This window comes from Lemur catta, chromosome 20 (assembly GCF_020740605.2).
Source record: "Lemur catta isolate mLemCat1 chromosome 20, mLemCat1.pri, whole genome shotgun sequence".
Taxonomy (NCBI): Eukaryota; Metazoa; Chordata; class Mammalia; order Primates; family Lemuridae; genus Lemur; species Lemur catta.
The window spans coordinates 22307024-22330923 of NC_059147.1; the positions used below are offsets into that span (position 1 = coordinate 22307024).

The 23900-nt window shown below is 39.5% G+C and overlaps 1 protein-coding gene across 3 annotated transcripts in view; it reads right to left on the minus strand.

Annotated features, from left to right (window-relative positions):
* TANGO6 (transport and golgi organization 6 homolog) overlaps positions 1-23900 on the minus strand; it is a 157679-nt gene that overhangs the window by 33505 nt on the left and 100274 nt on the right. For all 3 annotated transcript variants that reach the window (XM_045533395.1, XM_045533397.1, XM_045533396.1), the window contains one exon: positions 621-772. In XM_045533395.1, coding sequence (XP_045389351.1) covers positions 621-772 — 152 coding nt within the window. The remainder of the gene's footprint in view (positions 1-620; positions 773-23900) is intronic.

Here is a 23900-nt window from a genome sequence, read left to right on the forward strand (position 1 = left end):
AACAGCAAGATGCACGTTTCATTAAATCATAAACTTTGAAGCCAGGAGAAGCTTCCAGCCCACCACCTCGTACGGCTGATACTTTGGCTGCCCATGCATCCTTTTGACTATCATTTACGGAGTACCTACTGTATACAAGGCACTGGGTCTAGAGTGGCGACCAAAATCTTTTCTGGTAAACAGCATCACGCCCTGAACACAGGGCGCCAGGGACCAAAGAGGGCCAATTAGAGTCTCTGCCTTAGAGTTTTCTGTGAACAGAGAGATAAGACTCACACATGGCCCAGAGACCCAGGGTAAAGTTCTGTTTACCCTTCCTCAAGGTTTCTCCAATTCTGTTAATTACGTCAGCATCTTTGTAATACATCATCTTTTATTGCTTAAGGTAGGTCAAAATGACTTCCCATCATTTGCGGCTATGAAATTCTTACTACTATAACTTTCAGAACACAGATGAGACCAATGAAGCCCAGAGAAGTCAAATGACTCCCTTGCCCTGTCTCACGGGGAGGCAGTAGCAGATCTGGAAAAGGAACACAGGTCTCCCGACTCCCAGTCCCAAGCTGTGTCATAGGTCTAAGTGCAAACAAGCTTTAGAGAAAGGAATCAATACATGGTACCTCGTGAACCACGGAGCCCAGCAGGAAGTCCAGCCTCTGACACAGTTCCCCCAGGTTGGCCAAGCTGCTGGCCCTGTGGGCACTATCTGGATCTCTCACTCCCCGCAGGAAGGTGTGGACCAAAGGATCTCGGTACTTTGAGACCATGTCTCCTATAGAAAGAAGGAAGAAATACAAATCTTTTAAAACAAATTTTTAACTTCTTAAAGAGGAAATAATGATACTTCCATGGTACATTGCATGATGTCTTATTCTTTTCAAAGTACTTACATAACCATGCTCTGGAAAAATATCTCATATCATGGAAAATATTCATGATGTATGGTTTGTGAAAAAGTAAGTAGAATCCCAGTTTCACACTAAAAATCTACATATAGAGCTAAAAGATATGAAGAATATATTTCCCTTAATGTTGCTAGCAGTTATCTTCAGAGAGTCAGATTATAGAAAACTTAAAAAAACCTTACATATACATATAAGAAAATGTATATCTCATAAATACATGGCTGGATAAACTTCCACAGACCCAGCTCAACTGTCTAATGATAGCCCATGGTCACACAAATAGCAAGTGTGGCCCCAGGCTAGACCCCAATCATCAGCCCAGTACTTTCCCCACACAATCACACTGCCTGCTTGGATCAGCAAATTGAGTGAAAGATAATCCAAGGCATTTGGGGTCCTTGTCAAAGAAAGAACTATGATTCATTCACTCATTTGGCCAATATTTACTGAAAGGCCTAGTATGTGTTAAGCCCTATTCTAGATGTTTAGGATATGACAGCAGATGAGAGACAGTGATTCCTGCCCCTGTGGAGCTTACGTTCTAGTATAAATTACATAAAATGTTAGAGGGTAATACATGCTATGGAGGGAAAAAACAAAGATGTAAGGGGAATAAGTAATAATAGGAATGGTAGCAGACTTCAATTTTTAATATGGTGGTCAAGGTAGGTGTCATGGAGCTGCTAATAGGTCAGGGAGAAAGAAGACTAAAAGTTGATCATGAGATTGAGTAACAATCTCACTGCTGACCTTGAGAAGAAAGGTTCTGATGGATATGTGGGGGTGAAACATGATAGAAGTGGATCTAAGTCACAATGGGAGAAGAAGAATAGCACACAGAAAGATTGCTTGAGGCGTTCTTCTGGAGTGTGGATCAAAGAAATGAGGTGAAAGCTGGTCAAGGAAGTGGGGTCAAGAGATGGTTTGGTTTTGTTTTTAAAGAGGGGAAAAATAGCCACATGCTAAGACATTCGGAATTGGATTTCTTTTACATATGTATTTCTGTATATGGAAGCAACTTCTCCCTCCATCGGTGTATCAAGAGCTAAAGCTGTTTTTTGGCTTGATCTTGGTTCTGAGGCCCTAGTTTCAGAGCCCACCTGTAGAGCACTCCACCTGTAGCCTTTTTGTGGCCCTAAGGATACAGGATGTCTATATGGTGACAAAATGGTTTCCAAAGAATTTGTTTAGTCACCTATTATTATTATTCTTATTTTGAGGCAGGGTCCAGCTCTGTCACCCAGGCTGGAGTGCAGTGGCTTCATCATAGCTCACTGCGGCCTCCAACTCCTGGGCTCAAGCGATCCTCCCGCCTCAGCCTCCTGAGTAGCTGGGACTACAGGCGTGCACCATCATGCTCCAGTAATTTTTCTATTTTTTGTAGAGACAGGGTCTCACTCTTGCTCAGGCTGGTCTTGAACTCCTGGCCTCAAGCAATCCTCCCACCTTGGCCTCCCAGAATGCTAGGATTACAGGCGTGAGCCACCATGCCTGGCCTAGTCATCTATTATTAATAGCCAAAATGACAGCCTGTACTGAACAGTCACCAACCTGTCCAATCAGGCCCAGTTCAAACAACACTCCCTTTGTGGAACCTTCTTCACCCTCTCAGTCAGCTTCAATCAGTCCTCCCTGAAAGTCCCACAGTACTTTGTACTTAAGTCACTTTGGCTTAAATCACATTTGTCATTAATGCCTTGATTCCTAGATGTTTTAAGCCTATATTCCTCCCACAAGACTATAAATTCCTTGAGGGTAGAACTTAGACTGCTTCATCTTTGATGCCATCAGTTCTTAGCAGTCTTTGCACATATACAGTCCTGTGTTGCATGGCGATGTTTCGGTCAATGGTGGACTGCTTATACAACAGTGGTCCCATAGGATTGTAATCGTGCCCATATAGAAACCTGACATGTGGCACTGCATTGGCACTTGATATTGGCACTGCAGATCAAGTAGGGAAAATAACTGATACTCAGTAATGATGCTGGGACATTTAGCTTTCCATATGAAAAATATATATAAATAAAAATATATATAGCATCTAGGTTTGTGTAAGTACACTCTAGGATGTTCACTCAATGATGAAATTGCCAAATGACACATTTCTCAGAATGTATCCCTGTTGTTAAGCAACACATGACTGTACTAGGTACACAACAAATGGTAATGTTGAATTGAATTCATTAATTTTTTCAGCAAAACATAATTATATGCTAGGTATCACGTTAATTTTGTAGGTATACAAAAATTGATAAAACATCATCTTTATACCCTTTAAGAAGCCCAAAGTTTAGGTGGTGTGCATAAACAAGAGACACACTGACAGTGACAGTGCTGGGTGGTAAATGCTGTCATAGGGTCAGGCAGAGCTTGCTGAGACAGCATCACTTCACTAATCCCAGTTCCTTGGAAGGAAGAGGGGAAGGAAGGTTGGTTTTTTGTTTTTGTTTTCCCCTCAAGGTCAGGAACACAATGTACCTTCCATACAGTACAAGAAAAAGATGAAGGAGTAATTTCTCCAAAATGCCCCTAGTTCCTAATACACTACGTGCAGTCATAAGCCTCACCCTCTGCCCTGTTAATATCAACACATGCTGCCAAGATTGAAGCAGGGGTGACTCAGCCACAGCCCATTTTCAGAGAGGAAAAGAGGGGATTTGTGCATACTCTAACCCACTCTTCACATTCCTGGTTTTTTTTTTTTGAAACAGAGTCTTGCTCTGTTGCCCAGGCTAGAGTGCAGTGGCATCATCATAGCTCACAGCAACCTCAAACTCTTGGGCTCAAGCGATCCTCCTGCCTCAGCCTCCTCAGTAGCTGGGACTACAAGTGTGTACCACTATGCCCAGCTAACTTTTCTATTTTCAGTAGAGATGGGGTCTTGCTCTTGCTCAGGCTGGTCTGGAACTTCCAAGCTCAAGTGATCCTCCCACCTAGACTTCCAAGAGTGCTAAGATTACAGGCATGAGCCCACATTTGTGGTTATTTATCCTAGAGAGGTAATTACACATATGCACAAGGGTATCTGCATAAAGACTTTACTGCAGAACTGTAACAGTGAAAAATGAGAAGAAATAAACTAAACATAATATGGAAGTGGTTAGATAGCCATGGTTTGTCCATATTATGGAACACTATGCAGTCAGTCGTTACAGGGACCAGGACAGAAGTAGATACACTGACATGGAAAGTTCTCCTAAAGACATTGTTAAGTGAAAGAAACTAATAGAACCGTTATATTCCATTTACATACGTAAAAATGCACACGCACTTCTCCCACTATTAACAAACCAAACTTACAGATTTAAATAGGTACATTAAATACACAAATGCAAAGAAAAAAAGATAGAAAGGATATATGCTAACACAGCGGACTTAAACAACTTGTCTGAAGAGTAAACAGAGCTGAGCTCAAACAAATCGTCTGACAATTAACACCTACAATATACTGCATTTAAGATACTTTCAACTAAGAGTAAAACGTACTTTTCTACTTCTGTTGTAGTACGTTCTCTTTCTGGAATTAGGAAGAGGCTTGCTTGCTCTGCAGTGGGAGAGGTGGGTCCCGAGTTAAGAGATCTGTGCTCTGGCTTTGGCCCTGCTGCCCAGGGGCAGTGTGACCTTGGGCAACCCACTCCACTTCTCTGGACCAAGTGGGAGGAGCCAGTTAGGCAAGATGAGTTCTCAGGCCCCTTCCAGTGGGAAGTCTGAGTCGATGAGTCACTTTTGGTTTGGTCATGGGGAAAATCAGACTTAGGAGACTAAGGAAGGAAGAAAAAGCACACATTCAAGAGCCCTGGAGTGGGAGGCTGTTGTGGTAAAAGGAAGAAGGTTCCTTGTCAGGAAAGAAGTTTGGAAATCCAAGGGGTGGGGGGAATTGCAGGTTGAAAAGGGTAAGAGCACACGAGAAACAAGTTCACATTACTAATGTAGGTATTTAAAGTTAAACATAAATGGAAAGAAAAAACATATTACATTAATTTATCAAATATTGATTAACTACGTACTATGTGCCAGGTGCTATGCTAGGCCCTGGGGTGCCAATCATAAAAAAGAAAGACACAGTCCCTGTCCCCACGACATCCACAGCCTGATGGAGAAGAGGAAAAAAACTGACCACACAGTAACAATGGAGTGGGATTTGCCAAAACGAGAGAGGTTTTTACGAGTAACATTTGACCTGGTTCCTATTTAACAACAGCTCCAGTATTATCTTGTTCACTCAGACCCAAAAGCATGCTGTTCTTTTTGATGCCTCCCTCTGTTACCCTTGAATGAGCCAGTTCACTTATTATTATTCAATCCTCATTTACTTCCGTATAGGATTTGAGGTAATTTATAACAAATAATATTGAAACCATGCATCATTAAAATAAAATATTTTAAAAGCTCTATAGTAAGTGAGAGGAGGGACGTAAGAATGGTTATTGCAAATGAATCCAAAATTTAGTTTAGCAATTCCTGGTAGCTAAGGCAAAAAAGGAATCGGAAAACACAGCTTTCGTTATCCAATAAAAGGAGGAATATCAATTCATTAGGAGAGAGAAACTTTAGGTAGAACATGAACAGGTATCTCATTCATTCATCCAGCAAATCTCGAGCGCCCAACAATATTCCAGGGTTCCACTGTTCCCAGTACTGGACACAATCAATACAGCAGGAAGAAGAAAGCAAACTTCCCATCATCATGGAGCCTCCTTCTAGTGGGTGAGAAAGACAATAATCAAGAAATAAAATTTCCAGCAGCAATTAAGGCTATGAAGAAACATAAGGAAGGTGGGGGGTTGAGAGCTGGGGGTGAGGGCTCAGGGAAAAGCTCTCAGGAGAAGACCTCAAGGAACAAGTCATGTGAAGGGAAAAGGGGAAAGAACGAAAAGGGGGAAAAGCAAAGAACAGAATGGACAACAGAAGTTTTATATTCAATATAGAAGTCACTGGGCTGTTTCTTACACTGACCCAGCATATAAGTCAAGAGCGTACCATGACATTAACAAAATCACAACTTAACATTCCATTTATGTAAATTCCTGCCCTAACTGAGGTCCACTACTTATTTCACAGTGAACATCCATTAAACCACATGCTCTACCAACCCACCCCCGACTGTACCCGAGGAGCCAGCAGGAGGGTCAGCATCTCTAGACCCTGCACTGTGCCCAGGCAGCTGGCTGTGGGCCCACTGGCTACTAGACTGGAAGAGCTGGAACACTCACTGCATCCACTCAGCATTTCTCAAAGTGCCCTGCCATCGTCTTCTCTGCAGTCTGGATCTCCAGTAGGCCTCACATACATAGCCTACATTTGTCAACCCTGGTCTTCTTTGGGTATTTATAGCTTTGCCCCCATTTCCTGGGGCTCTGCTAGCCTCTGACTGATCTTCCCTCCCCTTGTTCCTATCGTGCCATGTGACTTAGGTCTCAAGACTGTACTGTATCTCAGTCTTCTCTAGGTGGGAGTCAGCCTGACCAGCTTTCTATGGAGAAAAAAATGAATGCATGTAGTCAAAGGATATAGCTTCCAGGGTTGCAATTTGACTTAGGCATTGAATTTAAAGATCCTGTATAAGGGGTTCTTAATTTGAGCTTTAGGAATCTGTATGTGTCAAATTTTGTTGTGTGCATCTCGTTGGCATTCTCCCATTCTTCTTTGCAAACAGCACTCTAATGCTGTTCAAATACCCACCTTTTGCCACCCTTCCCCATAAGATTCAGGCCATGGTCTTCACTGGTCTAAGTGAATCACGGTGGACACATCCCTTGGATTGGTCTAGGCATGGGCATGTGACCCAGGTCTGGACAATGAGGTGTGAAGGAAAGTCTGCTGGGAGACTTTGAGAAAACGCTTTGCCTTTGGCTATCATAAGGATACATGCGTTAGGGTTCCCTTGAGTTGTTGCAGCCAACTGGAAACCATGAGGGACTACAGGGTAAGGCCTATAAGCTGAGGCTGGCAGAGCAGAAAGATACAAGAATATAAGTCTTGAGTGATATCATTGTGTTGAAGAATTACCAATCCTGGTCTTTTCTGCTATGTGTGATAATGCATTCCTTATTAAGCCACTTGAGTTGGGAATTTCTGTTACCTGCAGCCAAAAGCATTCTAACTGATATAATATGAAAACTAGAATGCTCTTTAAAGTCGTAGAACACTTCTATGTCAGTTCTATGCCTATCAATATGAAACACCAGAAAAGTCAGATTTGCCAAAACAAAAGAATTTAAGACAGTACATATTTTTAAAATGACTGAAAAGTCAGTTTTATAACCGAGGTATAACAAAAGCAAGAATTAAACCCAATACTTTTCTTTCTTCTAATACAATTTTAATTGGGACCATAGTCTGTTGTACAGTATGACTCTTGTATCAGCATATATACATATGACTTTCCCAAAGAGCTAAGTCATCTTTATACAACCTATTTTTAAAAAAGGTGAGTAACTATTTACAGTAGTAGCTTATGTGAAGGGGTTATATGCTGAGTATATTTCCTAACTATTGACTAATCCATTTAATTATGAATTAAAACCCGGGCTCTGGGATGCCTACTACTATTCTTTAGTTTCTGATTAAGCAATAAAACCACAATTATCTCATGCAGGAGGGGTTTTTTTGCTTTTTTTTTTTTTCCCTTTGTATTTTTCTTTATCCAAATGATACGCTCTTATTGCTTCAGTAGAAATTTATTTGAAACACAAGACTCCAAGATCCTAATTCACTTTTTGTCTGGAAGTTGGCATACATTTGCCCCCTGACAAGGGCAAAAATTCATTACTATCCTGTTGTTTCCTTAAAAATATGCATATTATATGGCTTTTACAAAAAATGGTATTAATTGCCAAATTCCCCCACCCCCATTTTCAGAAAGTATTCATCACAGACTACAGTATTTAGACTAAAAGGTACCCACGAAACTGAAGTTGGAGCGTTTACCACCTTTTCCTCAGGCATTTCCAAACAGCTTCAGGGAAACAAACACAGTAAATCCAAGCCCACTTATACACGCTTGTTCAAGTATTCTAGTCAGTGGGGTTTGTCTTAGTCTCACTCTAACGGCTTTTACTCTGTGCAGCAGTAATGACAACACCTGGCTCTTTGCATCTCTGTATTCTTTTCAGGAAATCAGAGATAATCAACCTTATTGACAAGCAAACAGCTGTGTGTTCAAGAAAGCCAGTGAAGGATCTAGATTCGTTAGAACAAACGTGATAAAAAGGAGTTGCTTTAGAGGGTGAAAAATCGAACGCATATGAAAAGAGAGAGCTGAAAAAATTTTAACCTGTCTGTGATTTGCCTGTATTAATTATGGCATTGTGGAAAAAAAGATTCTTTTAACAAATTAGGATTTGGAAGATTTTTCATCAAGTTTTTCAAGGGTACCTTGAAGCCTAGATTTCATTTATGTATATCAGATCCCTTCTTCATCCATAAAGGATCTGAGGTACTTGCAACCAGAGACATTTACGTAGTGGAGGGGTGCTAGCAAATCTGAATAAACACAGTAAACTTTTGGAGTCAGGGGATCTGCTGATTTGAAGGGCTCAACCATACCCCTACCTCACTGAAACCATTCATATAAGTAAAATTGAGAAATATTGAGTGAGAAAAAAATTCCACCTTTGGCCAAATTCTTACACTATCCTTTTAACACTCCATTAATGTATGGGGACCCTCTTCCTTTTGTCCTATCTCCTCAACCCTTTTTTTTTTTTGGAGATGCAGAAGTGAACACAGATAAAACCATCCCTAACCACTCTCTTCTGTCTACCAAGAGGAAGTAACAGGAATATCCTACGCTGTCGGTAAAGGGGCTGCTGGGTAAAAGCAATTATATTTTCCAAAAATTGAAGGATCACTTACAGCCAGCACTGCTCTGTAATCAGAAGTTTACATATATTCTGAGTGATGTTTTAGTCCAATGTTTCTCAAACACAAACATGGGCACTGAAATTGTGCAGTGCAACTTGATTATAATGTGGATCCAGGCGATTCAGAATTATCATTAAAATAAAAACAGAAAAATTTTAAAATGCTTTTAGAGAATTCACAGACCCCTGAAAACGTATCAGAATTTAACCCCTAAACCCCAGTTTTCAGTGAAAACATTTAACGTATATGCACTATGTACAAGGGACTCCATGGGGCGCTGGAGATTTAGAGATGAAGGAGCTGTTTTGTTTTTTTTTTTTAAAGTAAGTTTTGAGAGTCGGAGGGGCAGAAGGAGGACTGAAGAATCTATTTTTCAATGAAGCTGAAAAAAAAGAAGCCATATATAAAAATATTCACATACTAGAAAAGAACAGGTCTATCTGCATAAGCAGAATCTGCCATGAAAACACACCTTTACCTTCCAAAATCACAGAGACTAATTAGGCTTGGGGTTAATCTCATAGACGATTCACAATAGTTGCTACTCTAAAACACAAAGAGGCAGGAGATCTGGATTCTTTGGTGATGTGGCCACTACAGGAACCAAGTCCTGCCTCCACCATCAGCCAAGCATAACTCAGAGCTTTCCCACTGCTCTGAGAATGGCATTGCTCCTACCGGCTCTTCACTTCCTTATTTGTCTGTAAAAGATGATGCTGGGAGGCTGAGGAGGGAGGATCTCTTGAGCCTCAGAGTTTGAGGTCAGCCTGGGCAACACAGCAAGATCCTGTCTCTTAAAAACAAACAAACAAAAAAACCTTCTAAATCTTCATTTCTTCTGTTTTGTTTTTAAATATAAGTATAATTTAAGTCTCTTACCAGAGGCAAGAAAAATATTGCAGATTTAGACTCCTGGAGGTCCTACGTATAGTGAGCCATTTGGTCCACTATCCCATCTCTGGGTACGGTTCTGTCAAACCACATTTGACAAACATTAACCTAGGGATAGTTAAGACTTGTGCCAGAATGTAAGAACATTTGTGCTCCAGCCTTTTAGTTTTGTCCGATCCAAATCTCTTTTGCTCTTTATTTCATTTCCTCTTATGGACCAGTGGAGATAGATATCTGCAAATCTGTGACCCTTAATCTTATCTTTCCGGACTCCAGGATCTCAATTACGGTGTTTGTATCCCCCCTGTAATCTAACTAGTTCGAGTATGTTCTTCCTTTCTCCAGGACTGCACTTTCTGTACTTTCAGTTTGATATTAGATATTTTGAGGGGAACAAAAGGTAAAGGTGTAAAATGGTCAAAGGATACAACATGTATTTTTAACCTTTTAACTGGTTCCATGAATCTCCTGTTTTGTAATCCTCTCCCTTACGTAGCTACTTGACTCTTTGAGTTGTTTCCTAGAAATGATGGACTGGACTCCTGGCCTTAAGTGATCCTCCCGCTTTGGCCTCCCAAAGTGCTGACCTTATAGGCAGGAGCTACCACACCGGCCTGAAATGATGAGTTTTCTGTAAGGCAAAGGAGTTGAGATTCTGAAGGCCCCAGGGCAGATTTCCTGATGCCAGCACTCACCATCTCCCTCCACCTGCCCCAAGGCACGTGGCCGCTCCTTAAAAAGCCTGTGATTTCCCTTAGTCGAAGAGACTGGATTTGAGGCAGCTTCTTCCCGTTCTCCTGACAAGATGTCTGTCTGTCGCAATCCTGGTTGTCTCAATAATTGGATCTGTGTGGCGACATGTTTGACTTCACTACATCAGTTATTGAAGAAAGGGATCCATGGGCTGGGGGGAGGGGTGAGGGATAAGAATCTACCTATTGGTACAATGTACGCTATTCTGGTGATGGGTACAACCAAAAGCCCTGACTTCAGCACTGTACAATTCATCCGTGTAACAAAAAACACTTGTATCCCCTAAATCTATTGAAATTTAAAAAAAAAAAAAAAAAAGGGAGAGAGAGAGAGAGAGATCCAGATGAACTACTTTTCCTGCCATCTTAGCTTCCCATCCATTTGGGAACTAGAGTACACAGATCTCTAGAGGAGACACCCTGGAGGACCACAGGCCCTGGCAGAAATACGCTTGCTGATCCAGGCCATGCAGAAACAGGAGACACGATATAGATCTGACTCTCTTCATCTTCATGTGTCTTTTTTTTTTTTTTCTTTAAAGTCAGGAATAGGAATCTGAGATGTGCCCTTTCTTGCTAACATCAACTCATTTGTCCCGCATTTCAGGGCCTAGAACTCTCTCCCTCACACTACTGAAGGAAATACAGTAGAAGAATTGACTGGTTTCTTGTAACAGCTCACAAATACTGCTTATTGCCACGTGTGGGCCAGAGTCCACAGAGATTACAGTTTCTGTCAAGGTCAGAAGGAAATTAGATTGACACAGCAGATCCTGACAGGCAGGATTTCCTTTCCAAAAGTCGTTTAGAGAATTAAGTAACTTAAAAGCAATTAATTTTTGATGACAACATTAAAAAATTCACAGGTAAATTTTGACCTATTAACAACGGTTACTTTTCCAGCCTTGAATTCTCCCGCAAGCTTGGAGGAATCATCTCTTCTCTAACTTCAGTTTCTCTCCTTCTCCACATAGCCCTTTGTGAACAGGAGGGAGATCTTAGCTAATATAAAATAGGCAGCTCCAGTGGAGCCCAGAAATAAAATGCTGTAGAATAAAACAACGCTGTGTGCGTTTCTAAGCCTCTTTATCTGCAAAGTACTTTTGTGCCTATTATCTTGCTTGAGCCTCACAAGAATTTGAGGTAGGTGAGAAAAATATAATTAACCCTGTATCACACACACAAAGAAAGGAGAATTTGAAAGAGGCCCATCCCAGGTCACCAAGTTTCTGAGAGGCGGGCAAGTTCTCAAAACCAGACTCCTGTTTCCCAGGCAGAGGGCTCTTTCTACAGCCACCAGGACTTTTACTTGGCTCTCCATTAAGAACAGCAGGAACTTCCGCTCTAAAACAAAGGACATAAATGTGGCCAACAGATTGCCCCACATCTCTGACATTTCAAGGTCTTGGCAATTTTCATCTTTCTTTGTTTAACTGTATAAGGCATGCATAGAAGAGAAGCCAGTGACTTAAGTCTTAAAATGGTACATAAACAATAGGGTACAATGGGAATAAGTGCCTTTAGTCTACGGGCAAACAGCAGAATTGTCACTTAATAGTTTTGGTTAAGGGCTGGAATTCTATTCATTCTAGCCTGAAGAGAAGGAAAAATTCCCCTCTTCTTTCCCGTTTTCAAAAGTGGAAAGAACGGAACACTTCCGATTTCCTAACCATAAAAGATGACTGATAAATGGCCTTGTGAAAGTTGCTAAACCCCTATATTGATGCACATATTAGAGCACTGAAGAGTGTTGGAGCCAGAGCCATCTTCTGGTCTTGATGGGGCTTGCCGGGCAGGCAGGTCACAGCAGTCACTGGGCAGGAATGCTGAGTAGTCCCCACACAGATTTGCCCCTACTGGTGTCTACATGTCAGGACCCATTTTCTGCCCTGAGGCTAATTGTTGATCTGCTGCTTTTGTTTTTTCATTCATACTGTTTTCCTCTTTAAGGTAATGTAACCAAGAGGTGACCCTGAACTAGCAATAGGTCAGCAAAGATTTCAGGGGCTCTTAGCCTTCCCTTTCATGGTCACACACAGACCACACAAGCAGCAAAGACTTGGATGCAAATTGTATGTAGATACTTTGATAGGCTTAGATGCGAGCATGGGAAGATCCCCAAGGGATGAATTATTAAACAATAACAAAAAACTTGTTAGTGGGACTATTGTTGGTGCGAGTAACCTACCAAGAATATTTTAAAGAGTGAGACCTTCTTGCCTCCAAATATTTCTTCTATTAGCTAACTGTATGGCCTCAGATTTTATTTAACCATTCGAAATTCATACCTTTGGATTAAATAGCCTCGTTATTAAAAATGCAAAATAATCCCAGGAAAGGCAACACAATAGGAGGCTGTCATCTATCCCTTAGTAAATATTAATATACCTGCTACCTACTGTTTGTAGGCAGGGAAAGTGTGAGAAAGATTTGAAGGTCGGGCAATTTCTGAAATTTGATTACTTTCTAGTGATGGTCAAACTTGGGTAAGGACCTGTAGAGGGAAGTTTTAAATGGCGGGAGAAGTGCGAAAGAGACAAGCGCTACTTTACACTTCAACTTGCAAAAGGATGTTTTCTTTCTTTCCATTTCTTCAGAAAACAGGGTGATATGCAAATAAGAACCACAGATAAAAATACCTTTTAGAGTAAAACAATATACAGGAAATGCTTTGTATCAGTGGATTTTTGGCAACTCAATGAACTAAAGTAATACAGAAACAAAGACAGTTTGAAACAGGAGATGCCAAGACTTCTACAGTTACGTATTAACTAAGGTTACTCATTCCATCTAAATAGCTCATTGGAACTGCAAGGTTGGTTTAATTGGTGAATAAGCTTTCAGTTTATACAGTCACTCTACCAGGAAAACCTGCAATAACTGACTCTACCCTCCTGTGTTACTGATAAAACAGATTAAGTTCTCTGGAAAAGGGTGCTCCAGACAGTAACAGTCTCCAGAAACTTTCTTGAAGGGTGAAATTAACAAAGTCAAGTCTAGAAATGTGATCTCAAGGAAGGAAAAGTTCCAGGTTTGTGGGAAGTTATTTTAAAAGATGAAAGAAGAGAAAATTTAGATATTCTTAATGAAGGAGACTCTCTTTACAATTCTGTAATCATTAAAGTATTAAAACCATTCCAGTGATTTAATTAATTTAATTTGCTACATGAATGTTCAAACTCGTTAAAGCATGCCCAAGAGTTAGCTAGCCTCATAATATTGACAAACATAAATCAGGAAGCCTGGGTCTGAGACTGTAACTTCATGTTTAAATTATTAGCAGATCATCCCTCAAGTGCTGTAAGTCAATTCCTACTACATCAAATCCAACAAGAGGGAAATTAAGTTACATTTGTTTCCTAAAGGGAATACTATATTTCAATTAAACTGTCGGTTTACTCTCTTGCAAGTCCATAAGTCGAAATGAATGCAAAAATCTATTTCAAAACTTGTAAAGAAAAGAGAAAACCAGGTGCTTTACTATCCGGTGTTCTTTCTCATACATACTGAAGTAGAATCCAAATGAATGCTTTAATTTATTCTTAATTGGAATAGAGGAGTGAGATGAGAAGAAAAAAGTATGAAGACACTGAAAATAAAAATAACAGCCAAATAAAATGCTGAAACATCTCAGTATAATTATGTTGTTATCTTTAAAGAAAGGACCCCTTGCCAATGGCATCTTGTATCTCCTGAGCCAGGGATTCTTGCAGCTGGTGATTTTTAGAAAAGAACTGCAATATCTACGCGAATCTATTTAAAGAGATCTAATTATAAAAGGTAAAGATTTCTGCTTTTTAAAGTACGATACAAAGCTTGATTTTTTGGGGGGAAAAAGGACATAAGAATGATTTGGAAAGATGAGTAACTTTTAAAGTAAACAACGAAGGGCTGTCAAAGAAACATATGTACATACTTGGATCTTTGTCCTAGAGTAGGACAGGATGATCACACTTTTTTTTTTTTTTTTGAGACAAAGTCTCACTCTGTTGCCTGGGCTAGAGTGAGTGCCATGGCGTCAGCCTAGCTCACAGCAACCTCAAACTCCTGGGCTTAAGCGATCCTACTGCCTCAGCCTCCCGAGTAGCTGGGACTACAGACATGCGCCACCATGCCCGGCTAATTTTTTGTATATAGATTTTTAGTTGGCCATATAATTTCTTTCTATTTTTAGTAGAGACGGGAATCTCACTCTTGCTCAGGCTGGTCTCGAACTCTTGACCTCGAGCGATCCACCCGCCTTGGCCTCCCAGAGTGCTGGGATTACAGGTGTGAGCCACCGCGCCCGGCCTATGATCACACTTTTTACTGGACAGAAAGGCTACTTACTAAGGTTGGCTTTTGTCTTGGGAAAATGAAAGAATATGATGTACTCACTCAAAAATAACAAGAAAATAACAGCAACCAACATTTATTCACTCCTTACCATGAAAGATACTGGTTCTAAATCTTTACCTATATTATCTTATTTCATTTCATAACCACTCTATCAGGTAGTTACTATAATTATCCCCACTTGGAACAGAGAGGTTATTAACTTGTCCACGCTGTTAAATGTTAAGAATCAAGATCGAAACTTAGGAAGTTATGACAATAGGGTCACAGTGCACACCTCTGAGAGGTAAAATGCACTCTAAGGTTAAGTCCATATGTCAAATTCTTATTTATCTGCCCAATGGCTGCCACTGTAGATGGTCCCACCTCTCTACTTTGGGATCTGGCAAACCCACCACAGCAGTTAATAGAGTGGTAAATATATCTCTTTAATGATACTCACATATTTATAAGTGACTTCATTTATATTATTTCATTTGAGCCTCTCAATAGCTCTATGAAAATAACAGTTGCTGGGTGGATTATAACTCCATCTCCACTAAATGTTAAAAAAAAAATGACAGTCTCTCATTTCTTCCTCTGAATTAATTGCCCGTAATATCTACCTTTTCTCACCATTCTCACAAACAATCCTCTAATCAAAGTGCTCCTCTCTTTGTGCCAAGGAGTACCACAACCACTCCCTAGCTATCTCCCTGGCTCCAGGCTCTCTTTTCTTCAGTATCTTTCATGCCTCTGCCAACCACACCCTACACATCTTCAACACGCTACTTCCCGTAGGAATCTATGGTGATTCCCGAATGCCCATCATGTCAGTCTAGACTGTCTGTGGTACTTCCCAAGGTAGTAGCCAACACAGCCTCTTCAGGGAGACAGGTTAAGTCTCAGTTCTCCTTCCTCATCACATGCATCCCACTTCTGTTCTGTTCTCCCGCTTCCTTTCTTTTCTGGGGACATCTTTTTTCCTTCTTTCTCACATGTAACCCTTCATTTGAGATCCACTATCATCTATTAGCCCAACAACATCCTAATAGGTCTCTCTGCTTCAAGATTTGTCCCATTCTAAGTTATCCTTCATGGAGTGACCAAAGAGATTTTGCTAAATTATGATTAATTCTTCCCTCCTTAAACTCTTTCAATGGTTCCCATTTAAAGTCAACATAGGCCAGACGTGGTGGCTTACGCTGGTAATCCCAGCAATTTGGGAGGCTGAGGCAGGAGGATCACTTGAGGCCAGGAGTTTGAGACCAGCCTGGGCAACATAGTGAGACCCCTGCCTCCAAAAAGATAAAAAAATTAATCTGGGTGCGGTGGCATGCACCTCTAGTCCCAGCTACTTGGAAGGCTAAGGTGAGAGGATCACTCGAGCCCAGGAGTTCAAGGCCAGTCCAGGCAACATAGGCAGCTTCTAAAATGGCACCCATTGATCCCCTTCTCCTGGTATTCATGCCCCGTGTAATTTCCTCCCCTTGAGTGGAAGCTGAATTTAGTGACTCACTTTTAACAAACAGAGTATGACAAAAGTAATAGGAAGTCAATTTTGAAATTAGTTTACAAAGTTACATCTTGCTTGCCCTTCCTTTCTCTCTTGATTGATTGCTCTCATGGAAGGTAGAGGTCATGTTGTGAGCTGCCCCATCGAGAAGCCCAAGTGGCAAGGAATAAAGGGTGGTCACTGGTCAACAGTTAGCAAGGAGCTGAGGCCTTCAGTCAGGCAGCCTGCAAACAACAGAATCCTGCCAACCAAGACAGTGAGAGCTTGAAAATGGCTCTGTCCTTCGCTGATTCTTCCATGCGACCACACCCCAGCCAACACCTTGACTGCAGCCTTGTGAGAGACCCTCGGGCAGAGGAACCCAGCTAAGCCTGTCTGGGTCCCTGATCTGTAAAGACTGCGATATAGATGTTTGTTGTTTTAATCTACTACATTTCGAGGTAATTTGTTCTGCAGCTACAGATAACTAATAGAGAATGAAGTATTAAAGATAAGGAGGGAAAATCAATGAAACAGAAAATTAAAAACAATACAGAAAATTAATTAAACTAAAAGCTGGTTCTTTGAAAAAGAAAGTTAATACACTTGATAAACCCCTAACTAGATCACTCAGGTAAAAAATAAAAGAGAAGACACAAATTACTAATATCAGGAATGAAGGAGGGGATAGACAACACAATAAATCCTATAAACATTAAAATGATAATAAAGGAATATTATGAATAATTTTATGCTAATAAATTCAACAACTTAGATGAAATGGACAAATTCCCTGAAAAACACAGATTAACAAAAATGACTCCAAAAGAAACAGAAAATCTGAATAACCTTATATCTTCTAAAGAAATTGAATTTAAAAAGTTTCACATATAGAGAACTACCCGATGGCTTAACAGGAGAATTCAATACAATTTTAGAAATAAACATTACCAATCCTATATAAACTCTTCCAGAAAATAGGTGACAAGCCACTTTTCAAATTGTTTTATGAAGCCAGCACTACCCTAATACCAAAAGCAAAGATATTATAAGGAAAACATATACCAAAAAAAAACAAAAAACAAAACCCAAAACAAACAAAAAAACTACACACCAATAGCCCTCATACAAAAAGATGCAAAAATTTTTAACAAAGTATTATCAAACAAATCAGCAATATATAAAAATAACAGTACACTAGGACCAAATGGGGTTTAGCTAAGAATGCAAGGTTAGTGTAACATGAGAAAATCAATCAATGTAATTCACCACGTTAACAGAAAAAAGGTTTGAAAAATCATAGGATCATCTAAATAGATGTATCTGATTAATCTCAATACATATTTATGGTTTAAAAAAAGCTCTCTGCAAAATTGGAATAGATAGGAGCCTCCTCAATTTGGTAAGGGATAGCAACAGAAAAATTACAGCTAACATCATATTTAACAGTGAAAGACTAAAGGCTTTGCCCCTAAGATCAGAAACGATGCAAGGATACCCATTCTTACCGCTTCTATTCATCATTATATGGGAGGGCCTAGACAATAAAATAAGGCGAGAGAAAGAAATAAAAACATGCAGATCGGAAAGGAAGGAGTAAAACAGTCTTTACTTGAAGAATAAAGAAGACAAGGTCACTTATATTAAAAAAATCCCAAGTAATCTACAAAAAAGTTTCTAGAATGAGTTTAGCAAAAGTTATAGGATACAAGGCCAATATGGGAAAATCTATATTTTTTAATATACCAGTAATGAACACAATGGTACACTGAAATTTTAAGAAATATCTTCAATCATAGTATCAAAAAAGATGAAATAGAGATAAATTTAATAAAATATGTGCAAGACTACAAAATGAAAGCTATAAAACACTGCTAAGAAAAATTAAAGAAGATTTGTTACAGACTGTTTATGTTCCCCTAAAATTCATATGCTGAGATCCTAACCCTCAATGTGATAGTATTAGGAGGCAGAGCCTTTAGGAAGTAATTAGGTCACGATGTTGGAGCCACCATGAATGGAATTTGTCCCCTCATAAAAGGAACCCCAGAGAGCTCTCTTGTCCTTATTTCACCACATGAGGCTACAACAAGGAGACAGCAGTCTGCGACCCAGAAGAGGGACCTCACCAGAACCCGATCATGCTGGCACCCTGATCTTGGAATTCAGCTGCCAAAACTGTGAAAAATACATTTCTATAGAATGGTGGCTACTAGAGATTGGTAAGGGTGGTGGGATAGGGTAATGAAGAGATGTTGGTGAAGGGGTAATTCTTTTTAATAGAAGGAAGAAGTTCTGATGTTCAGTGGTACAATGGGGCAACTATAGTTGACAATAGTTTATTGTATTTCAGAATAGCTAGAAGTTTTCAAATGCTCCCAACATATTAAGTTACTTAATAGAAAAATATTTGTATTTCTTAAGACTTTCTTTTCCCCCATTGCAATCAGGACAAACGACAAAAGAACACAAAAAGAGGACTTTCTTAGTCTATTCAATTTGAAAGAACATAATTTTCAAGATATTTCTCTCTATTTGACAACAGACATAGCAGATGGCTTAAAAAGCCCTGTGTCACTCATAATTTTAGGAAATAATCTACCAGTATATAAATAATTTAAAATATACGTAGCCTTTGGCCTAGTAATTCTACTTTGATAAATAATAATCCAACAGAAATAAAGAGCTTTAAAATGTGTGTATATATACAAAAGACATATGTATACATTTATATAAAATATATTTTTATTAGCACACATATATGAGAATTTATACTGTAGTGCTGCATATTGCAGGAAAAAAATAGAAAAAAGTGAATGCTCATCCATAGAGGAATGGTTGTATAAATGGTGTAAATTGTGGTATATCCATACTATAAAATATTATGCAGCTGTTTAAAAATTCCTCCCCTCATTTTAATTCCTAGGCCAAGCCAATTGGAACTCACAGTAGCTTACTAGACAAATCCAATTATTCAACTTTTCCTTTGTCTTCTACAACTGGCTGGAAGAAGGTGGTTGTCAGGGCAGAATTTGGGACTGAATTTGCTCCTTTCTGGACAGACGACAGGATTTCTAAAGTCAAATATGGGCTTCATCCTGGAGTTAGATGGGCTGTTAGAGACCTGGGGTCATGGGTCGCTTACTGCTTGGATGAACTCTGAGTGGGGCAGAGTTGCATACTGTATAACTCCAGGGCGTGCCATTCACACAAGGATGCTCCATGGGGTCTGTACAACTGTGAACAAACTGCATAGCTGTATGTTGCAGCCCTGGATTTACCGAACACATCTGAGTGATATTATAAAGCAGAAATAGGCCAGGCGCGGTGGCTCACGCCTGTAATTCTAGCACTTTGGGAGGCTGAGGTGGGAAGATTAGCTTGAGGCCAGGAGTTTGAGACCACCCTGAGCAAGAGCGAGACCCCGTCTCTACAAAAATAGAAAAATTAGCCGGGTGTGGTAGTGTGCGCCTGTAGTCCCAGCTACTCAGGAGGCTGAGGCAGGAGGATCGCTTGAGCGCAGGAGTTTGAGGCTGCAGTGAGCTATGATGATACCACTGCACTCTAGCCTGGGTGACAGAGAGAGATTCTGTCTCAAATAAATAAATAAATAGATAGATAGATAAAATTAAAAAAAAATTTTTTTTAAGTAAAAAAATAAAAAGCAGAAACAGAATGGCCCACATGGCTCTAGAACAGTGTCTCAACAGGGCCCTTATTGACATTTTGAACAACATCATTCTTCATTGTGGGGAGCTGTCATGTGCATTGTAGCATGTTCAGCAGCACCCTGGGCCTGTTCAGACTAGATGCCAGTAATAAGCCCCTCCACCCAGTTGTAACAACCAAAAATGTCTGCAGATATTGCCAAATGTCCCCTGGGGTGCATTTCTGAGGGGTATTTCTCCCCTCACCTCCCATTTGAGAACCACTGGTCTAAAGGAACAAAGAAGAACGAGGTAGTGTTTATCTAGCTTTGCCAAAGAAAAAGAGACAGGTTGAGTCTCCCCTCTGCAAAACACTTGAGATAGAAATGGGTTTTTTTTTTGCATTTTGGAATATTTGCTGAATACTTACCAGTTGAGCATCCCTAATCCTCAAACCCAAAATCTGAGATGCTCCAATGAGCATTTCCTTTGAGTGTTACATGCTGGTGCTCAAAAAGTTTTAGATTTTGGAGCATTTCAAATTTCAGATTTTTGGATCAGGGGTACTCAACCTTTATTGCATACGTGAGAAAGGAGCGTAGTCTACTGCAGATTAGATTAATTCCCTAGGCAATCTTACAAGGAAATATTCCCACAGATTTATGTATTCTCCTTTGCTTTAATTCCATTCGCCAAGTAATATCCCAATTGCCAATTCAATACCTTGGGCACAGTACTATCAGGAAAGTATTATTAACAAGTAAATATGTCGTTTTTAAAGAAGTTTTAAAAAATATAATACATATAACAGTCCAGAGGTTATTGTCAACATTGACATTGGACCATGTGAGGAAACAGATGGAAAAACATTTGGAATGATTGGTAATTTAACAATGTGTTAAGATTAAATTTCTAGAAGTACAAAAAAAAAAAAAACCTGAATCACTCCTTAAATAAAAGAGACTAAACCAAAACCCTTCCACAATATTTTGAACATTGAAAAGTAGAGATAAAAATATATAAAGCTGGGGGCAGTGGTATGCACCTGTAGTTCCAGCTATTTGGAAGGCTGAGGTGGGAGAATTGCCTGAGCCCAGGAGTTCAAGTCCAGCCTGGGCAACATAGCAAGACCTCGTCTCAAAAGATATATGTATATAGATAGATACATACATACATACTTATATAATCATGGTTGGGAAAGCCTTTTTACGTAAGAGAGAAACCATACAGGAAAAGATAGAATTACCTACATCAAAATAAAAAATTATTTCAAAACCAAAATGAAACAGAAAATATGAATAAAACTAAAAGATAAGCAACAAACTGAACAAAGCATTTACAACATAAATGTCGATGGTTCAAGATATTTAAATACATAAAGCTTTTATAAATCAAATAATAAAATCAATACCCCAATGAAAAAATGAATAAAGGACTAGAACAGGTAATTCCACACACATGCACACCCTCCACATACACAAAACGCTTAGATAGTAAATAAATACATAAAAAATATTTAACCTTATCAACTGAGTAAATGGAAATAAAAACAAGATAATATCACTTTATATATCTGCTTAAGATTTACGAGAATGGCAATAGGATATACAGTGCTTACGAGGGTACAGACAAATATTTTCAAACATTTGATGACATAAATTGGCACAACCTTTCTGGAAGTTAGCAATAAATATCTTTAAAAATATGCATATGCTTTTAACAAACAAGGTTTACTTTTAGAAATGTTTCATAGGAAATTATCACAGTTCTGCACAAAGATTAAGTTATTAGACAGAGTGAGACCCTGCCTCAAAAAAAAAAAAAGCGCCATAAAGCTATACTCCTAAAATTAGTGTATATACCTTACCGTATATATGTAATACCTCAATTTTTTAAAATGGAAAGGAAAAAAGCTCCTGTTGATTTTCCACCATTATCTAGTGGCAGGAAGACAGGTAGGTGTGGCTAGGGAACTAGAAGTGATGCCAAGAGGAAGCAGTAGTGTATTGCACCCGGCTCCCACCAAACTCCCACCACTGCAAAGAAGAGATGGGAGTAGGGAGAGGGCAAGGCCTGGGCGGGTGGAACTAGGGGACTTCCTAGAGAAGCCTCACACAGTGGCTGTTCACAAGGATTTCCAGGATTACAACACTAGCAGACTAAGAATACATTGACTATGTTGTAAAAATGGGCTTTCATTTCACCTACAGGATTTCAAGAAGCCGCCTCAAATATGCACCTGGACAAGTAGGTGATGTGAATCAGAAACTAGCAATTAAAGTTAAGGTTGTGTTTACAGGTGGATTTTGAAGAGACGGCTACAGAAAGATGAAAACTTTGAGAATCGACAGAATTTGCCTTGAAATGCCAGAAGACCATTCTGGACATTGGGCTAACTATTAGAGTATGGAAGGAGGAGTAAGTCTTCTCTCCCATGCAACCCAGACCTTCATCCTGCCTCCACTTTCACCCCAAGAAATGAGAGGACTGGCCAGTGGAGACTGTGAAATGTGCGCTTTCAGCATTCATCGTCCCAACGGCAGAGGTCTGCCAGGCGGTGCAGAGAAAATAGGTGCCATATTGTTGTTGTCTATGTAAGGTTGACATTGCTTCTCAGCTATGACAACCCCAGTGGCACACACACATGGAAATCAGACGTTGCACTCGATCTTGTGATCCTTTAAGCTTAACATTCACACCTACTTTGAGAGAACGATTTCTGATAATGGTTGTCTAGTATGCTGGAGACCCAAATTCAAGACTAAGGCAAATTTAGAAGGTTCATCTTTCTTCAAAAGTAGAAAAAAATGGTTTTTAATTTCACCCTCATGAAATTCTCCTTTCACTGATAAAAGGACTTAAGCAGATGGAGATCTATGTTCTATCATCTTTAGCCAGAACAGTCACCCAAAAATTAGGAAAACTGAGGGCTATGTCCACAGAAACAGTACATGGTTATATAGACTATAAATCCTTTGAAATACTGGTGAAGAAAGAATTCAACGTGATCTCTTGATACAAGTGACAAAAAGCTAGTTTATTCTCCAAAATCTTCCCCTAGTGAGTAAAGAGTAAAATTTACAAATCTTGCTATAGCTCACGGACAAATTAGCCAAACTGAAGTTGAGATTGCTTCTTCTTTTTCTGTCTTAGGTAATATGCTAGTGGATATATCTTGGAATTACTAAAAGGCCAAGGACAGGTATCAGTACCTGAGAAATGCTGATCTAACTTAAAGAAGGAAGTAAGTCCAATTCAGTGTACCATTGTTATTAAGCTAAATGTTAACCACTGACAGCTATATTTCATATATCACAATCTGTAGATCACAATCTGATACAGGACATGCATGGTGAGAACACAGCCCCCAAACAGAAGCTAATTCTCAAAATTCAACAGGGCAGCTGGCTGGTTCAAATGGATACTATACGTCACTGGCCCTCACCTGAACGCCTGGTTAACCTTATTTTAAGGCTTCTAGTGATGTTTAGTAGCGTAGTCAATGGTTAAGTCTATGGAACACAAGTTAACGAAACTAATCTCTTAATTCTATGTTATACGGCCAAGGATAAAAATATCTAAAGGCTACTTACTGGCTTACAGAGAAATTCATTAGTTCATCTTAATTTAACCTCTTTCTTTTAGAAGGAACAATTATTTCCTTTGTCCTTGTTCCCTAGTATCCAACCTCCTAGATCCATGTGGGCACTCAATAAATAGCAAATAATAAAGTATTTATTTCAATTTTAATCTTTAAAATTTTTTTAATCTTTCTTTTTCACTTAGGCAAAAATAAAAATTTATTGAGCCTTCATTGTGTGCCAAACACTATTCTAAGTATTACCTTACTTAATCCTTACAATAGCCCTACAAATAGTGCTATTAATATCCTCATTTTATACATGAGGACACTGAGGCACCCAGAGGTTAAGAAACATTCTTATGATCACACAGCCAATAAGAAGCAGTTCAGGATTTGAACTCAGGCAGCGCAAGTCTAGGGCCTATCTCTTAACTACTATTCTTA